General features: G+C 43.0%; 1 protein-coding gene across 1 annotated transcript in view; it reads right to left on the reverse strand.

Annotated features, from left to right (window-relative positions):
- The window catches only part of NBAS (NBAS subunit of NRZ tethering complex), a 708,772-nt gene that overhangs the window by 451,303 nt on the left and 240,664 nt on the right, over positions 1-16,805 (reverse strand). The window contains exon 29 of the mRNA XM_040427340.1: positions 15,596-15,698. Within this exon, the coding sequence (XP_040283274.1) occupies positions 15,596-15,698 (103 nt within the window). The remainder of the gene's footprint in view (positions 1-15,595; positions 15,699-16,805) is intronic.

The following is a 16,805-nucleotide window of genomic DNA, read 5'->3' on the forward strand; positions in this document are numbered from 1 at the left end:
AAATTATTTACAGGTGATACAGAGAGGCAGAACTAACTGTGCCTACATCCTTCAGAGGATACAGAGAGGCAGAACTAGCTGTGCCTACATCATTTACAGAGGGATACAGAGAGGTAGAACTAACCGTGCCTACATCATTTACAGAGGGATACAGAGAGGCAGAACTAACTGTGCCTACATCATTCACAGAGGGATACAGAGAGGTAGAACTAACTGTGCCTACATCATTTACAGAGGGATACAGAGAGGTAGAACTAGCTGTGCCTACATCATTTACAGAGGGATACAGAGAGGTAGAACTAACTGTGCCTACATCATTTACAGAGGGATACAGAGAGGTAGAACTAACTGTGCCTACATCATTTACAGAGGGATACAGAGAGGTAGAACTAACTGTGCCTACATCATTCAGAGGATACAGAGAGGCAGAACTAACTGTGCCTGCATCATTCACAGAGGGATACAGAGAGGCAAAACTAACTGTGCCTACATCATTCACAGAGGGGTACAGAGAGGTAGAACTAACTGTGCCTACATCATTCACAGAGGGATACAGAGAGGCAGAACTAACTGTGCCTACATCATTTACAGAGGGATACAGAGAGGTAGAACTAACTGTGCCTACATCATTCAGAGGATACAGAGAGGCAGAACTAACTGTGCCTACATCATTCAGAGGATACAGAGAGGCAGAACTAACTGTGCCTACATAATTTACAGAGGGATACAGAGAGGCAAAACTAACTGTGCCTACATCATTTACAGAGGGATACAGAGAGGTAGAACTAACTGTGCCTACATCATTTACAGAGGGATACAGAGAGGTAGAACTAACTGTGCCTACATCATTCACAGAGGGATACAGAGAGGCAGAACTAACTGTGCCTACATCATTCACAGAGGGATACAGAGAGGTAGAACTAACTTAGCTGACTGCTATGAAGTGCAATACATGAAGATTTATTAATATTACGGGAGGTAGTATCATCTGTGTATCATTATTTTCAGTAAGAAATGGAAACATAATACTGTCTGTGCCTACATTATTTATATGGAGAGATAGGTTGGAAGCACTATCTGCACCTACATTATTTATATGGAGAGATAGGTAGGCAGTACTATCTGCACCTACATTATTTATATGGAGAGATAGGTAGGCCGTACTATCTGCACCTACATTATTTATATGGAGAGATAGGTAGGCCGTACTATCTGCACCTACATTATTTATATGGAGAGATAGGTAGGCCGTACTATCTGCACCTACATTATTTATGGAGAGATAGGTAGGCAGTACTATCTGCACCTACATTATTTATATGGAGAGATAGGTAGGCCGTACTATCTGCACCTACATTATTTATGGAGAGATAGATAGGCCGTACTATCTGCACCTACATTATTTATATGGAGAGATAGGTAGGCCGTACTATCTGCACCTACATTATTTATATGGAGAGATAGGTAGGCCGTACTATCTGCACCTACATTATTTATATGGAGAGATAGGTAGGCCGTACTATCTGAACCTACATTATTTATAAGGAGAGATAGGTAGGCAGTACTATCTGCACCTACATTATTTATATGGAGAGATAGGTAGGCCGTACTATCTGAACCTACATTATTTATATGGAGAGATAGGTAGCCCGTACTATCTGAACCTACATTATTTATATGAAGAGACAGCTAGTCAGTACTATCTGAACCTACATTATTTATATAGAGAGAAAGATAGGCAGTACTATCTGCACCTACATTATTCATATGGAGAGACAGGTAGGCAGTAGTACTATTTGCACCTACATTATTTATATGGAGAGATAGGTAGGCAGTACTATCTGCACCTACATTATTTATGTGGAGAGATAGGTAGGCCGTACTATCTGCACCTACATTATTTATGGAGAGATAGATAGGCAGTACTATCTGCACCTACATTATTTATATGGAGAGACATGTAGGCAGTACTATTTGCACCTACATTTATATGGAGAGATAGGTAGGCCGTACTATCTGAACCTACATTATTTATATGGAGAGATAGGTAGGCAGTACTATCTGCACCTACATTATTTATATGGAGAGACATGTGGGCAGTACTATTTGCACCTACATTTATATGGAGAGATAGGTAGGCCGTACTATCTGCACCTACATTATTTATGGAGAGATAGATAGGCAGTACTATTTGCACCTACATTATTTATATGGAGAGATAGGTAGGCAGTACTATCTGCACCTACATTATTTATATGGAGAGACATGTAGGCAGTACTATCTGCACCTACATTATTTATATGGAGAGATAGGTAGGCAGTACTATCTGCACCTACATTATTTATATGGAGAGATAGGTAGGCCGTACTATCTGCACCTACATTATTTATATGGAGAGATAGGTAGGCCGTACTATCTGAACCTACATTATTTATATGGAGAGATAGGTAGGCAGTACTATCTGCACCTACATTATTTATATGGAGAGATAGGTAGGCCGTACTATCTGCACCTACATTATTTATATGGAGAGATAGGTAGGCCGTACTATCTGAACCTACATTATTTATATAGAGAGAAAGATAGGCAGTACTATCTGCACCTACATTATTCATATGGAGAGACAGGTAGGCAGTAGTACTATCTGCACCCACATTATTTATATGAAGAGACATGTAGGCAGTACTATTTGCACCTACATTTATATGGAGAGACAGGTAGGCAGTACTATTTGTACATACATTATTTATATGGAGAGGCAGTACTTTCTGTACCTATACTATTCATATGGAGAGACGGGTAGGCAGTAATATCTATATCTACATTATTTATAAGGAGAGGCAGGTAGGCAGTACTATCTGTACCTACACTAGTTATATGAGAGAGGTAGGAAATATGATCTATACCTGTGCTATTTATAAGGAGAGACAGGTAGGTGGTAATATTTTTGAGTATGCTATTTATATGGAGAGACAGGTAGGCAGTAATATCTGTACCTATATTAATTATATGGAGACATAAGAAGGCGGTACTATTTGTACCTACATTATATGGAGATTCAGGGAGGCACTACTATCTATGCCTGCAGAATTTACAGGAAAAGACATGGGGAGAGTATTATCTTTGCATACACTGCGTCACTTAGACTGTGATATCCTGTATTATATGTATCATTACTATGACTGCAGTCATTTCTTCTTCCTTCATAGTCATACATACAATATTGAATGTAAATTCATACCATTAGACATATTTCCACACATTATTCCCACTGCTGTCAATTAGAGGAGGCTGGCACAATTACACCGCGTCTCTCCTGTAATAGACAGCTTGTCACATGACAGGAGTCTCACAAATCTGTTACTTCATCATAAGGAAAGAAATCTACTGATGTTCTTTTATGTATCTCACACAGTCACTGAGGAATATTTAACAAAGTCATACACAGATGTATTTGTCAATTAACTCTTCACTGCATGTATACTGTGATAACTCAAAGTGTACCAGTCATTATGGCGGAGGGGGAAGGGGGGTGGATTTTTGTATTTGATAAATATATCTCATTAGGGAGAACAGGTCTTCCTCCTAACCTTCCAAGACCATCTACAGTGCCTTGCAAAAGTATTCACCCCCCTTGACTTTTTTCATATTTTGCTACATTACAGCCTTAAAGGGGTTCTGCACTTTGTTTAAACTGATGATTTATCCTCTAGATAGATCATCAGCATCTGATCGGCGGTGGTCCGACACCCGAGACCCCCACCGATCAGCTGTTTGAAAAGGCAAACAGGCCGAGTGACGTCATGACTAGTATCCCTGGCCTGGGCGGGGTTAAGCTCCGTTCCCTTGAATGGAGCTTAGCCGTGCCCAGGCCAGTTGATACTAGTCGTGACATCACTCGGCCAGCGGTAAACAGTGAGAAGGCCGCGGCGCTGCTGGAGCGCCGCTGCCTTCTCAAACAGCTGATCAGTGGGGGTCTCGGGTTTTGGACCCCCGACGATCAGATGCTGATGATCTATCCAGAGGACAGATCATCAGTTTAAACAAAGTTCAATGTTTTGTTAATCAGAATTTTATGTGATGGATCAGAACACAATAGTCTAAGTTGGTGAAGTGAAATGAGAAAAATATATAAATAAAACTATTGTTTAGAAATAGAGAACAGAAAATTGGCATGTGCGCATGTATTCACCCCCTTTGTTTGGCTACTTTCACACTTGCGGCAGTGTGATCCGGCGGGCAGTTCCGTCGTCGGAACTGCCCGCCGGATCCGCCGATCTGCATGTAACTGAAAGCATTTGTGAGACGCATCCGGATGCGGATCCGTCTCACAAATGCATTGCAAGAACGGATCCGTCTCTCCGATTGTCATGCGGACAGACGGATCCGTCTAGTATCTTTTTTCACATTTTTACCGGTATTCCGGTATTTTGAATGCACTCATAGGCACTAATACAATCCTATGGGGAAAAATGCCGGATCCGGCATTCAGGCAAGTCTAAAGTTTTTTTCGCCGAAGATAAAACGTAGTATATTTTGTCCTATCTGTTGTTTGCTTCACAATATATAAAAAAATCTTCAGAGTTGCGGGCATGTTCTGTACATTAAATGATGCAAATCCTCCAACAATCCATGTTAATTCCAGGTTGTGAGGCACCAAAACACAAAAAAAGTCAAGGGGGTGAATACTTTTGCAAGGCACTGTACCTCTCTGTTCCCTCTCCCTCTCTGAAAATAATCAGAAAAAGCCTTCAAGGAAATGCTTGTCTGCAGTCACAAAGTAAGGCTACTTTCACACCTGCGTTTAGGTCGGATCCGTCTGGTATGTGCCCAGACGGATCCGCACCTATAATGCAAACGCTTAGATCCGTTCAGAACGGATCCGTTTGCATTACCATGAATGTTCATGATAATGCAAACGGATCCGTTTTGACTTTACATTGAAAGTCAATGGGAGACGGATCCGTTTGAAAATTGAGCCATACTGTGTCAACTTCAAACGGATCCGTCCCCATTGACTTACATTGTAAGTCTGGACGGATCCGTTTGCCTCCGCACGGCCAGGCGGACACCTGAACGCTGCAAGCTGCGTTCAGGTGTCTGCCTGCTGAGCGGAGCGGAGGACAAACGGTGCCAAACTGATGCATTCTGAGCGGATCCGCGTCCATTCAGAATGCATTAGGGCTGGACGGATCCGTTCGGGGCCGCTTGTGAGAGCCTTCAAACGGAGCTCACAAACGGAGCCCCGAACGCTAGTGTGAAAGTAGCCTTATTAAGATACAAGTGGAAGGGGAGGAGGGGACGATGCTGCAGTCTCTGTACAGCCTATATGGGGAACTCATGCTGTGAGAGGGGAAGAAGAGCAGCAGTTAAAGGAAAATGGGTGTACAACCCCAAAATCCAGAGTACAGACATTTCTCTAATATACCTGTAAAGTAAGCTAGTTGAGTGCTCTATAAAAGGCAATTACTTAAATGGTATTCTGGTTATACAGGGTGAGCCAAAAGCCTCAGGACACCCTTCAATTTCAGAAACGACATGGAAAACTAAACATCTGAATACCCCAGCAAGTAATAAGTGAGGGGGCCTATCTTTTAGGCTATGTCCGGAACGTGGCCGCCATCTTGAAAGCTGTCATATTGGATCAAGAGCTAATTTTTCGGATGGGAAGGGGGTCATGTAGAATATCAAAGAAGACCAGCAGCATTTTCTCAGAAATTGATTGCAACAATCAGATTTGCAATATCTCTTGTGGTTCAAAAGTTACCAACACAGAAAGCTCAAAATGTCAAACTTCTAAAGTTCTGTGTTCAGCACCAGGGACAACACATTGAACACATCAAATAGCTGTGCATCACAGGGAACGTTCCCGGTTGTTGTTGCAACTTTCCGTGTTGGTAAATTTTGAACCACAAGAGATATTGCAAATCTGATTGCGGAAATTGATTTCTGAGAAAATTCTGGTCTTCTTTGATATGCTACATGACCCACTTCCCATTTAAAAAATTTGATTCCAATAGTAGCTTTCAAGATGGTGGTCATGTTCTGGGCATAGTCTAAAAGATAGGCCCCCTCACCCATCACTTGCTGGGGTATTCAGATATTTAATTTTCCTTTTTGTTTGTGAAAAAAGGGTGTGCTGCGACTCACCCTGTAGAAAGTTATCCCCTATCTTACCACTAGGACTCCCCATCGATCATGAGAATGGGGGCCCCGTATCCCATGGAGGCCCCCTGAAAAGGACGAAAGCACCGGAGATGGAACGGCATTGAATTTTTCCGACCAGCTGCTCCATGCATTAAATGGGGTCTCTCATTAAGGAGCATTCTCGTGATCAGTGATGGTGCAGTGGTAGGACCCCCAGCGATCTGATAGTTATCCCCTATCCTATGTATAACTGGAATACCCCTTTAATGATCAAAGAGCTTGGAGAATGGGTTGAAATGAACACGAAAATCTGAAATAACGCAGCCTAATATCGTCATGGGCTGTGCGAAGGCATAAACTCAGCTCTGCTATACCTGTACACACAACGAAAAATATCCAAGGTAATCCTATCTCAAAAAGTTATTACAAGTGGATGTGAATTATGAAAATGAGGGCAATATTACTGCTTTTCAGAGGTGTTCATTTTAATAAATGATACATTTATTTGGGCATGAATCTGTAATCAGAGGTAAGTGCATATTAATATCTACTGAGATAGTGAGGTGTGAAGAATTCATTATGGAAGTGGTGCTGCGGCATTTTCTTACATAAATATTGCTGTCGACATCTAAAATTACAGTAATTTGTAAGAAAATGCTAGTTACAAGGGTGGCAGCTTTGCCAGACAGATCTGACATAGTTTATATTTTAAAAAGGGGTTGTCTATCCTTAGGATAAGCAAAAAGAAGCCGCCGGCTCGGCTGCTGTAAATCCATATGAATGGGGCTGAGCTGTCGTATCAGACACGGCCACAAGCACATGGACGGCGCTTATCAATGGGGGTCAGATAAAAGAAAGGCCATTAATCTTAAAACCTTGAACGATCCCTTTAAAACAAACAAGTAACAGTACCTCTCTTCCATAAGCAGGCACCGTAAGGCCACTTTCACACTAGTGTTTTAGTTTTCCGGTATTGAGATCCATCATAGGGGCTAAATACCGGAAAAAAACGCTTCAGTTTTGTCCCCATTCATTGTCAATGGGGACAAAACTGAACTGGACAGAACGGAACGCTCCAAAATGCATTCCGTTCCGTTTAGTTGCGTTCCCAGACCGGAGAGCAAACTGTTGTAGTTTGCTTTCCGTCCTGGGATGCGGAGCAAGACGGATCTGGCATGGGGACGGATCCGTTTTCTCTGCCACAGTCTACCACAATAGAAAACGGATCCGTCCCCCGCTGACTTTCAATGGTGTTTCACAACGGATCCGTCTTGGGTATGTTAAAGATAATACAACCGGATCCGTTCATAACGGATGCAGGCGGTTTTATTATCAGTAACGGAAGCGTTTGTGCTGAACCCTGCCGGATCCAGTAAAAACGCTAGTGTGAAAGTAGCCTTACACCTATGCATATAAAACCTAAAAGGGTTCTCCAGGATTTTCAGATTGATGGCCTAGCCTCAGGATAGGTAATCAACATGAGGTTGTCAGGGGTCTAACTCCCACCTCCCCTGCAGATCAGCTGTGGGGAGCATCATGGCCTCCTCGTAGTTTACCGAGCACAGATCCATCCATTCTATCGTATTGGTATCGCAGCTCACCCACATTGATGTGAATGGGACTGAGCTGAGGGGAGGCCAGGTGACGGGTGAATGTGACATCACAGGCCTAGAAAGAGGCCAAAGCACTCGCTGAGCGCCGTGGCCTCTTTGTACAGCTGATCGGTGGGGGTGCCGGGAGTAGGGACCCCCACTGATCAGATATTAATGAGGATAAGCCATTAGTATAAAAATCCCAGAGAACCCATTTAATATTCCCTTCAGGTTTGGAGCGGTATTATTGATTGCTACTACCCCCCTGGCTGCAGGTGGAACAGATGCAGAACAGTCACCCATCATTATGTTACAGAAGTTCAAAGGAATGTTGGGTCACAGCATTCTAGTAAATGGGAGCAGAGATGCAGTAACCCAGCGCGGCCACTACACGGTGTATAGAGCTGTCTGCTTCTGGCTTCGTTCCGGTGGCCGCGGCTCCAGCTAGCAGCTGACCTGTGGGAGTGCCAGGTGTCGGATCACCAACTATATTATACTGATGACCTATCCTAATAATAAGGCACCAATATCCATGTCCTGTTAATCAAATCAGAGCTTAGGTGAAGGTGGACACATCTGTAGTTCATTTACCGTTAATGATCACCAAATCCCCCCGTACAGCCATCATTCTGTCCACTTGCAGCCGCCAATTGGGGGTGTTTATTGCATCCAATAAACGCAATAACGCTATATGCAGTAAGGTACCCCTAGTGGTGGACATTTTGTATTTAAAGGGATTGTCTCATGATTTTCCACGTGCCTCTGACGATGGTTACATGAGGAAGGGTTTAACTCCCAATTAGTTCCCTTCTCTTTGAGGCAGAAAGGAGAATTGCTCTGTCAAATGTGATATTTTCCAGCCATAACAGCTGTTTGCAATGCAATTTCCAATATGGAAAGCATACACCGACGAGCAAAAGGGTAACAGTGTTTTGAACTTTCAGGCTCCATATCTCACCATCCACTACAGTTTCGAACGTGAAACTACCATCATTTTATAGACAATCATCTTGGCTATCTTATACATATATTGGACTTGCAACTCGTTGAGATTGGCGAAGAAATGGTTCAATGACAATGAAGTAGAGGTGCTGGATTGGCCCCCACAGTGCCCAGACCTCAACCCATTCTTGTGGGTAAAGTTGAAGAAAAAGCTGTATTTGTACCCAAGTGAGTCGACCAGCATACACCAACATTGGGAATGTGTAGAAGAGACCTGGGAACAGATTTCGGTCGAGACATGTTTGAATCTGATTGAGAGCATGCCCAGGAGGATTCAGGCAGCGTTGAAAGCCAAAGGTGGATTTACAAAATACTAAAAATTTAGAATTTTAGGAGCAGAACAGTAACATTGCAATTACATGACAAGAATCTGTATAACTAATCATATGCTAAATGGTTGCAAGTCCAATTTATGTATAAGATAGCCAAGATTATTGTCTATAAGATGATGGTAGTCTCACGTTCGAAGCTGTAGTAGATGGTGAGATATGGAGCCTGAAAGTCAAAAGTTCTAAACATTGTTACCCTTCTGCTCGTCAGTGTATATTATGAAATTAATCAGCACAGAATAGCGGACCTCCAAACCAAGTGGTGTCCATATCCAGGGTCCTGAAGTACGGGGCCATTCAGTGCTGGACACCCAGGCCTCTCTACCTGACATGGAGAAGATGGACCAGGGCAGGGGGGAGGACGATATCTTTTCCTAGCCCATGCAAGCAGCTGTATGGCAACTGGTAGACATTAGGCAAAAGCATTAGGCAATTCTACATGCAGAAAATTAAAACTGAGCCAAAGCAGAAGTGACGCCCTCATCCTACCATGGGTTTCAATCACATAGCTGACATTCTCCATTTTGCCCAAATGGCTGTGTCCATTTGGAGCCGGCCAGGTACTCTGCGCAAAAAAGCTGCAACTGCTCAATCTATATTTTATCAAAAAACTACTTATATACAACCCCCCCCCCCCCCCCCCCCATCAGTTCCTAACAAAATCAAAATAAAAAATGGAGCAAAAATTTTAATTTATGAAAGCCGGGTCTTTATTTCTGAAATCCAAGGGAGGGGGAGGGGGGGGGGGGGTCCTGAATGTTTTCAGATTTTCTTTTTCCTCGTTTGAAAATGACTTGCATTTGATTACTGAAGAAAATTGACACGTTCCGGCTCTTTGTTATAACTCCCTCATGCCTTTTCAGAAAGATTTCTACGTGGTTTTTATAATGTGCTTTCAGAGGTTCTCCCGGGAGAAGAGGAGATTGGCAGTCGTATCCAGCTAAATCGGTAAACTGTAATAAAAAGCTTCAAATCATTTTCAACTTTTAACAGATGTCAAGCTTTCTAAGTAAATTATGCCACTCGCGGGCTCGCGTTCGGGCTTTGTGCGCTCGGCTGATTAAAGTGAACATGCAAATAAACAGCGTGCATCGACGCAAATTCGATTCCGTCTTAATATCAACATTTTACAAACAGCTTGGAAGGTTATCTCCGACTCTGAACACGGAGCGCTGATGTATTGTATTAAAGGAATGGTGGGGAGATTGTGCACGAGATCAAAAACAGGGGCATGTCCCAGCCGCGCGCCGCTACCGCCCCTCCACTCTCTGATGAGCACACGACATGGGAACGTTGCAGAGATAAAATAACATTTACTAAAGCAAACTGAGACTAGGGCACATCTGCTGCAGAGTTCTGAAAGCATACGGTCACACCTTTCCTTCGGCACACGGGCTTCTTGCACCGCCATAAGGACTTCCTAAAGCTCACCAGTGTTCTTTTGTTTTTGTTTTTAATATTGGTTCGAACACATTGTATTCTTATACAAAGAAAGGTAAAAATGTGTTCATTTAATACAAGCAATAAAGACTAAACCTAAAGATTTTAAAAATAAAAAAATCTATATATATATATAAACTCAAGCCAAAAAATTGCACTGAATCCTCGTGTGCAGTAATGGTCTTATGAGCTCAGCTCTAGCTTTCTTCTTCCTGAGGGTGCATCCACATGGGACGCGTATGCTGCGGATTTGGATGTGACAAATCTGAAGCATTTTACAGTAGCAACAGAATGAATCAGATTTAAAGAATCCACGTGACCTTAGTTTTGACGTCCACTCCACACAGGCGGTGGCCCACTCCTTTCTGCTGTGTCTTCTTCCACCCGTAGGGTAGTCTGGTACAGATTAGGGTGTATGCCGGAAAGAGCGTGCACACACCCTCATCTGTCCCATCCTTCTGGGTTACACGAGGTACCATCACCTGAAGGAAGGCGCTTGAGCATTAAGTTCTAGTTAGCTAGTTTCCTGCAAAGGTGTTATAGTCTTGTTTGTCTGCCAAGTGACTTCTGTTTGAGGGTTTGGCCCTTCACTGCCTGATTTCACCTTTGCCTTTCACCTGTTCCTCGTTCTGACTCTCTGACGCCCACCCTGGTCTTTGGACTTCTGAACGTCTCGTACACTGCCTGCCATGACCTCGGTTTCCTCACCATGGTTTTGTCTTGGTGCTCCGCACCGTTGTCTCTTGACCCCTGTAATTCAGCAGCTTTTAAACAAGATTAGGCTACATTCACACGACCGTAGTGTTTTGCAGATCCGCAAATTGTAATTTACAGACGGCATATGCCGCTGCTATTATAGGAAATCCCTATTTTGGTCCACAATTGCGAACAATAATAGGACATGCTCTATTTTGTTGCGGGGTCGCAGAACGAAACTACGGATGCGTACAGCACACGGTGTGCAGTCCGCATCTTTCGCGGCCCCATTGGAATGAATCGGTCCGCACCCGTTCCGCAATTTGCGGACTCATTCGTACATTCGTGTGAATGTAGCCTTACTGACAGCAATGAAGTGGATGGGTCGAGCAGAACCATCTACTGCGGACTGGAAAATAAATACATGGTAAAGTTAAAGAGGTTGTCTGGCCATGAATATTGATGACCTATATTCAGGATACGTCATCAATATCAGATCGCGGGGGTCCAACACCTGGCACTGCTGCTGACCAGCTGTTTGACGAGCAGGCGAGTGCCGCTTCCTGGTCTTTTTGTCCCGCCGTAGTGGCAGCATAGTGTTACTACAAGTACTCTCTCCATTCACTTGAATGGAGCGGGTTACTGGTATTATACTGCACTTCCGATTCAAAGTCCAATGTAATGCACAGGAAGTGGCACTTGAATGGAGGGCTGCCGAGCGTCGGACCCCTGCAGATAAGATATTGATGGCCTATCCTGACGATATATATGGCCAGACAACCCCTTCGAATATAAAAAAATGGGGCCCATGGCTATTATTGAATATAAATGATTGAATAGGACGCTGAGGGAGCAGCAGTGAGAAATGAATCAAGAGATATTAAGCTTACATTTCTCTCGCTCCAGTTTCTTTTAGAGTGAGGTTGTGTGGTTGTTACTTTTCCTATTATATCCTTTTTTCTCTCTTAATATATTATGAGAAATGTGTATGTGTGTGGTTTAGTATAAGTGGTCATGTACACGAACGTGTGGTGGCCGGGCCCATCCTGCGGACGGCAAATTGCAGTCCACAATGTATGGGCACCAACCGTGTGCCCCCTGGGTGTGGACCCATTGAACGGGGTCCACGATCAGCACTGCAAACAAAGTAGTGCATGCACTACTTTTTTTGTGGTGCGGAGGCACAGACAGAAAACCCACAGAAGCACTCCATAGTGTTTCCATGGGGTTCCATGCTGCCGTTCCGTGACCTTCCTGATTGCGCTGCACAAATGTGCCGATGCCCGTATATTGCGGGCCGCAACAGGGGCATGGCCGAGAAACAGCTGTGTGCATGAGCCCTAAAGTTATAGTCAACAGCATTTATGAAATCATTCACAACTGTGGGGGAAGCAAGTTGCGGCAGTTTTCTAGCTGACGTAAACAGTAGCAAATTTTAGCACAAGCTGTTTTTCTCAAAAATTTGCTTCCAGTTTCAATTTTATACTGCCTCTTGCAACTTTTCCAAAACGTGGTAAGGCTTAGAAAGAGGGGTGGGTGTTCCTGCAGCCCAACATAATTGCTATAATTTATGCCAGAAAGTGCCGAAATTATAGCACAAACCTACGCCAGTGCATAGTTGGTGTAGATTAAAATTTTTGGCACGTGGGCTGTCAGAAGATGCACCACATTTTTTAAGAGGTCTGCATTTCTTACAAATATGGTGCATCTTACAACAGCACACTTTTAAATACAACTGGCATGTGAAACCGCAGTCTCAAAGGGGTTCTCCGTGAATACAATATGGAGGACCTATCCACAGGATAGATCATCAATATCAAATTGATTGGGATCTGACTCCCAGCACTGATTAGCTGCTTGAAGAGGCCGTGGCCTTCCGGAGAGCGCAGCGGCCTCTTCCTAGACTAGTGACATCACGTTCATCAGTCACATGGCCTACGTGCAGCTCAGTCTCATTCCAGTGAACATGCCTGGGCTGCAATACCAAGCACAGCCACTATGCAATGTACAGCGCTGTGCCTGGTATGCTGTGGGGGGGGCTGAAGAACACAACAGAGCTCCAGATCTGTGGGCCTGCCGGAAGTCATACCCTCACCAATCAGATACTGATCACCTATCCTGAGGATAGGACATCTATATTGCAGTGCTGGAGAACCCTTTTAATAAATTCCCTTTTTGTCTGGATTCAGTGGGTCATTGTATCTAAACCAATACCAAAACACAACTACGGTACACTGCTGATCATTATCATAGGCCGTATACCAATTATCATTGCATGCTATAAAACTAGTGCCACAATGGAGAAACAGTTGGGGGAGGGGATGCACGACATCCAATGGTCTGCGCTTAAGGTGCGGAAGGCGTGAACATCACTTAGTTGCCCCTAAGAGTATGACGTTTTTGTATGTGATTAATGGAAAAATTGTAATAGTGCGAAAGAGACTGCGGGAAATTGAAGAACAAACCATTTACAAAATGGAACCATATCAAATGCCTGACACAGATAATTCTAAAACCAATTATATTACACGATGCTGGCTTGTAAGAAGTGCTTACGTCTCCAATGCAGTTCTTAATTTCATCTAATAGGTTGTAAAAATTGTGCGCTGTCTCCATTAAGCGACAGGAAAGTCTGAGCGCCTAAGGGTAAAACTAGTGTCATGCATTTTATCAAGGGAAACGCACAGATGGCAGAGCGAGGAAGTCATCTACACTCAGGGAGAACTTGTACCGAAAAGAGATGAGGGGAAACCACACGATGCGAAACAGACACAAAAAAAATATATATATAAAATAAAAAATTTAAATTCTCCAGCGCTGACACTGGCATTTGCAGAGAACAGAGGATTCACACTTCAAGCTCAACTTGTCAACCTGCTCAGCTCATTAAAGTTGACCGCTCACCAATTATGTCCTATGGTTTAAGTAGCCGGCTTAGAGATGAATCTGGCTGCATTCATCTAAGACAATGTTATCTTCCAGTTATTCATTTTCCAGACACGTTCAATCTGCTTTACATAATGGCTTTCCACACGTCTGGCTGATGACACCAGGCAGGAGAGCAGCCGACGAGCTCCTCCGCTAATAAGTGCCTACTAAACTCACAAAATGTAGTCTAAAATTCCAAAAAAACATCATCCTACAATCAGGTCATCAATATCAGATCACTGGGGTCCGACTCTTGGCACCCCGAATTGATCAGCTGCATGAGGCTGCGCTGAGGCCTCTTTATAGTTCCCACAGGTCCGTCTACCTGCCTGCAGCCCATTTGAAGGGCATCTGTCAGCAGTTCTGTACCTATGACACTGGCTAACCTGTTACATGTGCGCTTGGCAGCTGAAGGCATCTGTGTTGGTCCCATGTTAATATGTGCCCACGTTGCTGAGAAAAATTGAGATATGCAAATAAGCCTCTAGGAGCAAAGGGGGCGTTGCCATTACACTTAAAGGCTTTGCTCTAGGTGAGTAAAGCTTTTCCGTTTGTTTTATCTGCTACACGGATAATTTTAAAAACTTTCAGACAACCCCTTTAAGCAATTAAGTAGTTCAGAATGTTGGATCGCCATCAATTTTTGGACATCAAATTTTAAGCCAGACTATTAATGGAACTTCCACTTTATTGTAACTTGTCATTGTAGGAAAAGGAATTATGGTTGGTTAGAGTTCTAGTCTCTAGGTTTCCCAGCTCTCTAAAAGAAAGTGGTAAGGGTCCTATTACACTGGTCAACGTTCAAGCAGGGCGCGAAGCGATCAATAATAAATATGTAGATCGCCGTGTGTTGCACCGGCTTACCACACAGGCCGCTGCAAAGCGAATGGGGGACAAAGTATTTAGATGTGCTGCCGATGATCATACATCTTTCATCCTGATGAACAAGTGTATGCTCGTTCATCGGCCGATCGACTATACAGGACAATTAACGTGAACGAGGGTTCCTATGAACACTGTATGCTGCTCGATAATTTATTTTATTTTTTCATTTACGTTCCTCACTTATATAGCGCTGACATATTCCGCAGCACGTTACAGACATCAACATCAATTGCCGTCGCCAATGGGGCTCACAATCTAAGTTCCCTATTATGAGTGCTTGGAGTATTGGAGGAGACCAGAGTACCCGGAGGAAACCCACGAAAACATGGGTAGAACATACAAACTCCATGCAGATGTTGTCCTTGGTTGGATTTAGACCTAAGACCCCAGCGCTGCAAGGCACCAGTGCTAACCACTGAGCCACCATGCTGGAAAAATTCCCTGTATTCAAAGAAGCAGTTACCGGATGGGAATCGGGAAAATAAGATGTGGATCCTCCATGGGCTCCTGCAATGTAGATGTTATTCCGTTGCTTTATCAGTAAAAAGGGCACAATAGGGTTCAAATCAGTCTTACCTCATAGCAGACGTCTGCGCTCAGACACGTGTACACGTTATGCTGCATGTCCAGAAGATCCTGGAGCAGCCCTTTCCAATGACTCTCACTGACCGGAGGTTGCCTAAAAAGGGAACAAAAGTAAAAAACAGAGCAATGAGCCAAATATACAAGGAAAATGGTTGAGCACAATACGATATACTTGACTTTTCCTTTATTTGACCTTGGGCTATACAGTATGTCGGGTTTTTAGATGCAGATTTTTAACCCCTTAAGGACTCAGCCGTATTTCACCCTAAGGACCAGGCCATTTTTAGCAAATCTGACCAGTGTCACTTTAAGTGCTGATAACTTTAAAACGCTTTAACTTATCCAGGCCATTCTGAGATAATTTTTTCGTCACATATTGTACTTCATAAAACTGGTAAAAATTAAGTAAAAAAAAATCATTTTTATTTATAAAAAAAAATACCAAATTTACCAAACATTTGTAAAAAATTGCAAATTTCAAAGTTTCAATTTCTCTACTTCTATAATACATAGTAATACCTCCAAAAATTGTTGTTACTTTACATTCCCCAAATGTCTACTTCATGTTTGGATCATTTTGGGAATGATATTTTATTTTTTGGGGATGTTACAAGGCTTAGAAGTTTAGAAGCAAATCTTGAAATTTTTCAGAAATTTTCAAAAACCCAATTTTTAGGGACCAGTTCAGGTCTGAAGTCACTTTGCGAGGCTTACATAATGGAAACCACCCAAAAATGACCCCATTCTATAAACTACACCCATTAAGGTATTCAAAACTGATGTTACACCCATTAAGGTATTCAAACTTTGTTAACCCTTTAGGTGTTTCACAAGAATTAATGGAAAATAGAGATACAATTTCAATATTTCACTTTTTTGGCAGATTTTCCATTTTAATAATTTTTTTCCAGTTACAAAGCAAGGGTTAACAGCCAAACCAAACTCAATATTTATGGCCCTGATTCTGTAGTTTACAGAAACACCCCATATGGGGTCATAAACCGCTGTACGGGCAGACGGCAGGGCGCAGAAGGAAAGGAATGCCATACGGTTTTTGGAAGGCAGATGTTGCTGGACTGTTTTTTTTGACACCATGTCCCATTTGAAGCCCCCTGATGCACCCCTAGAGTAGAAACTCCATAAAAGTGACCCCATCTAAGAAACTACACCCCTCAAGGTATTCAAAACTGATTTTTACAAA

The sequence above is a fragment of the Bufo bufo genome, chromosome 4 (assembly GCF_905171765.1).
Source record: "Bufo bufo chromosome 4, aBufBuf1.1, whole genome shotgun sequence".
NCBI lineage: Eukaryota > Metazoa > Chordata > Amphibia > Anura > Bufonidae > Bufo > Bufo bufo.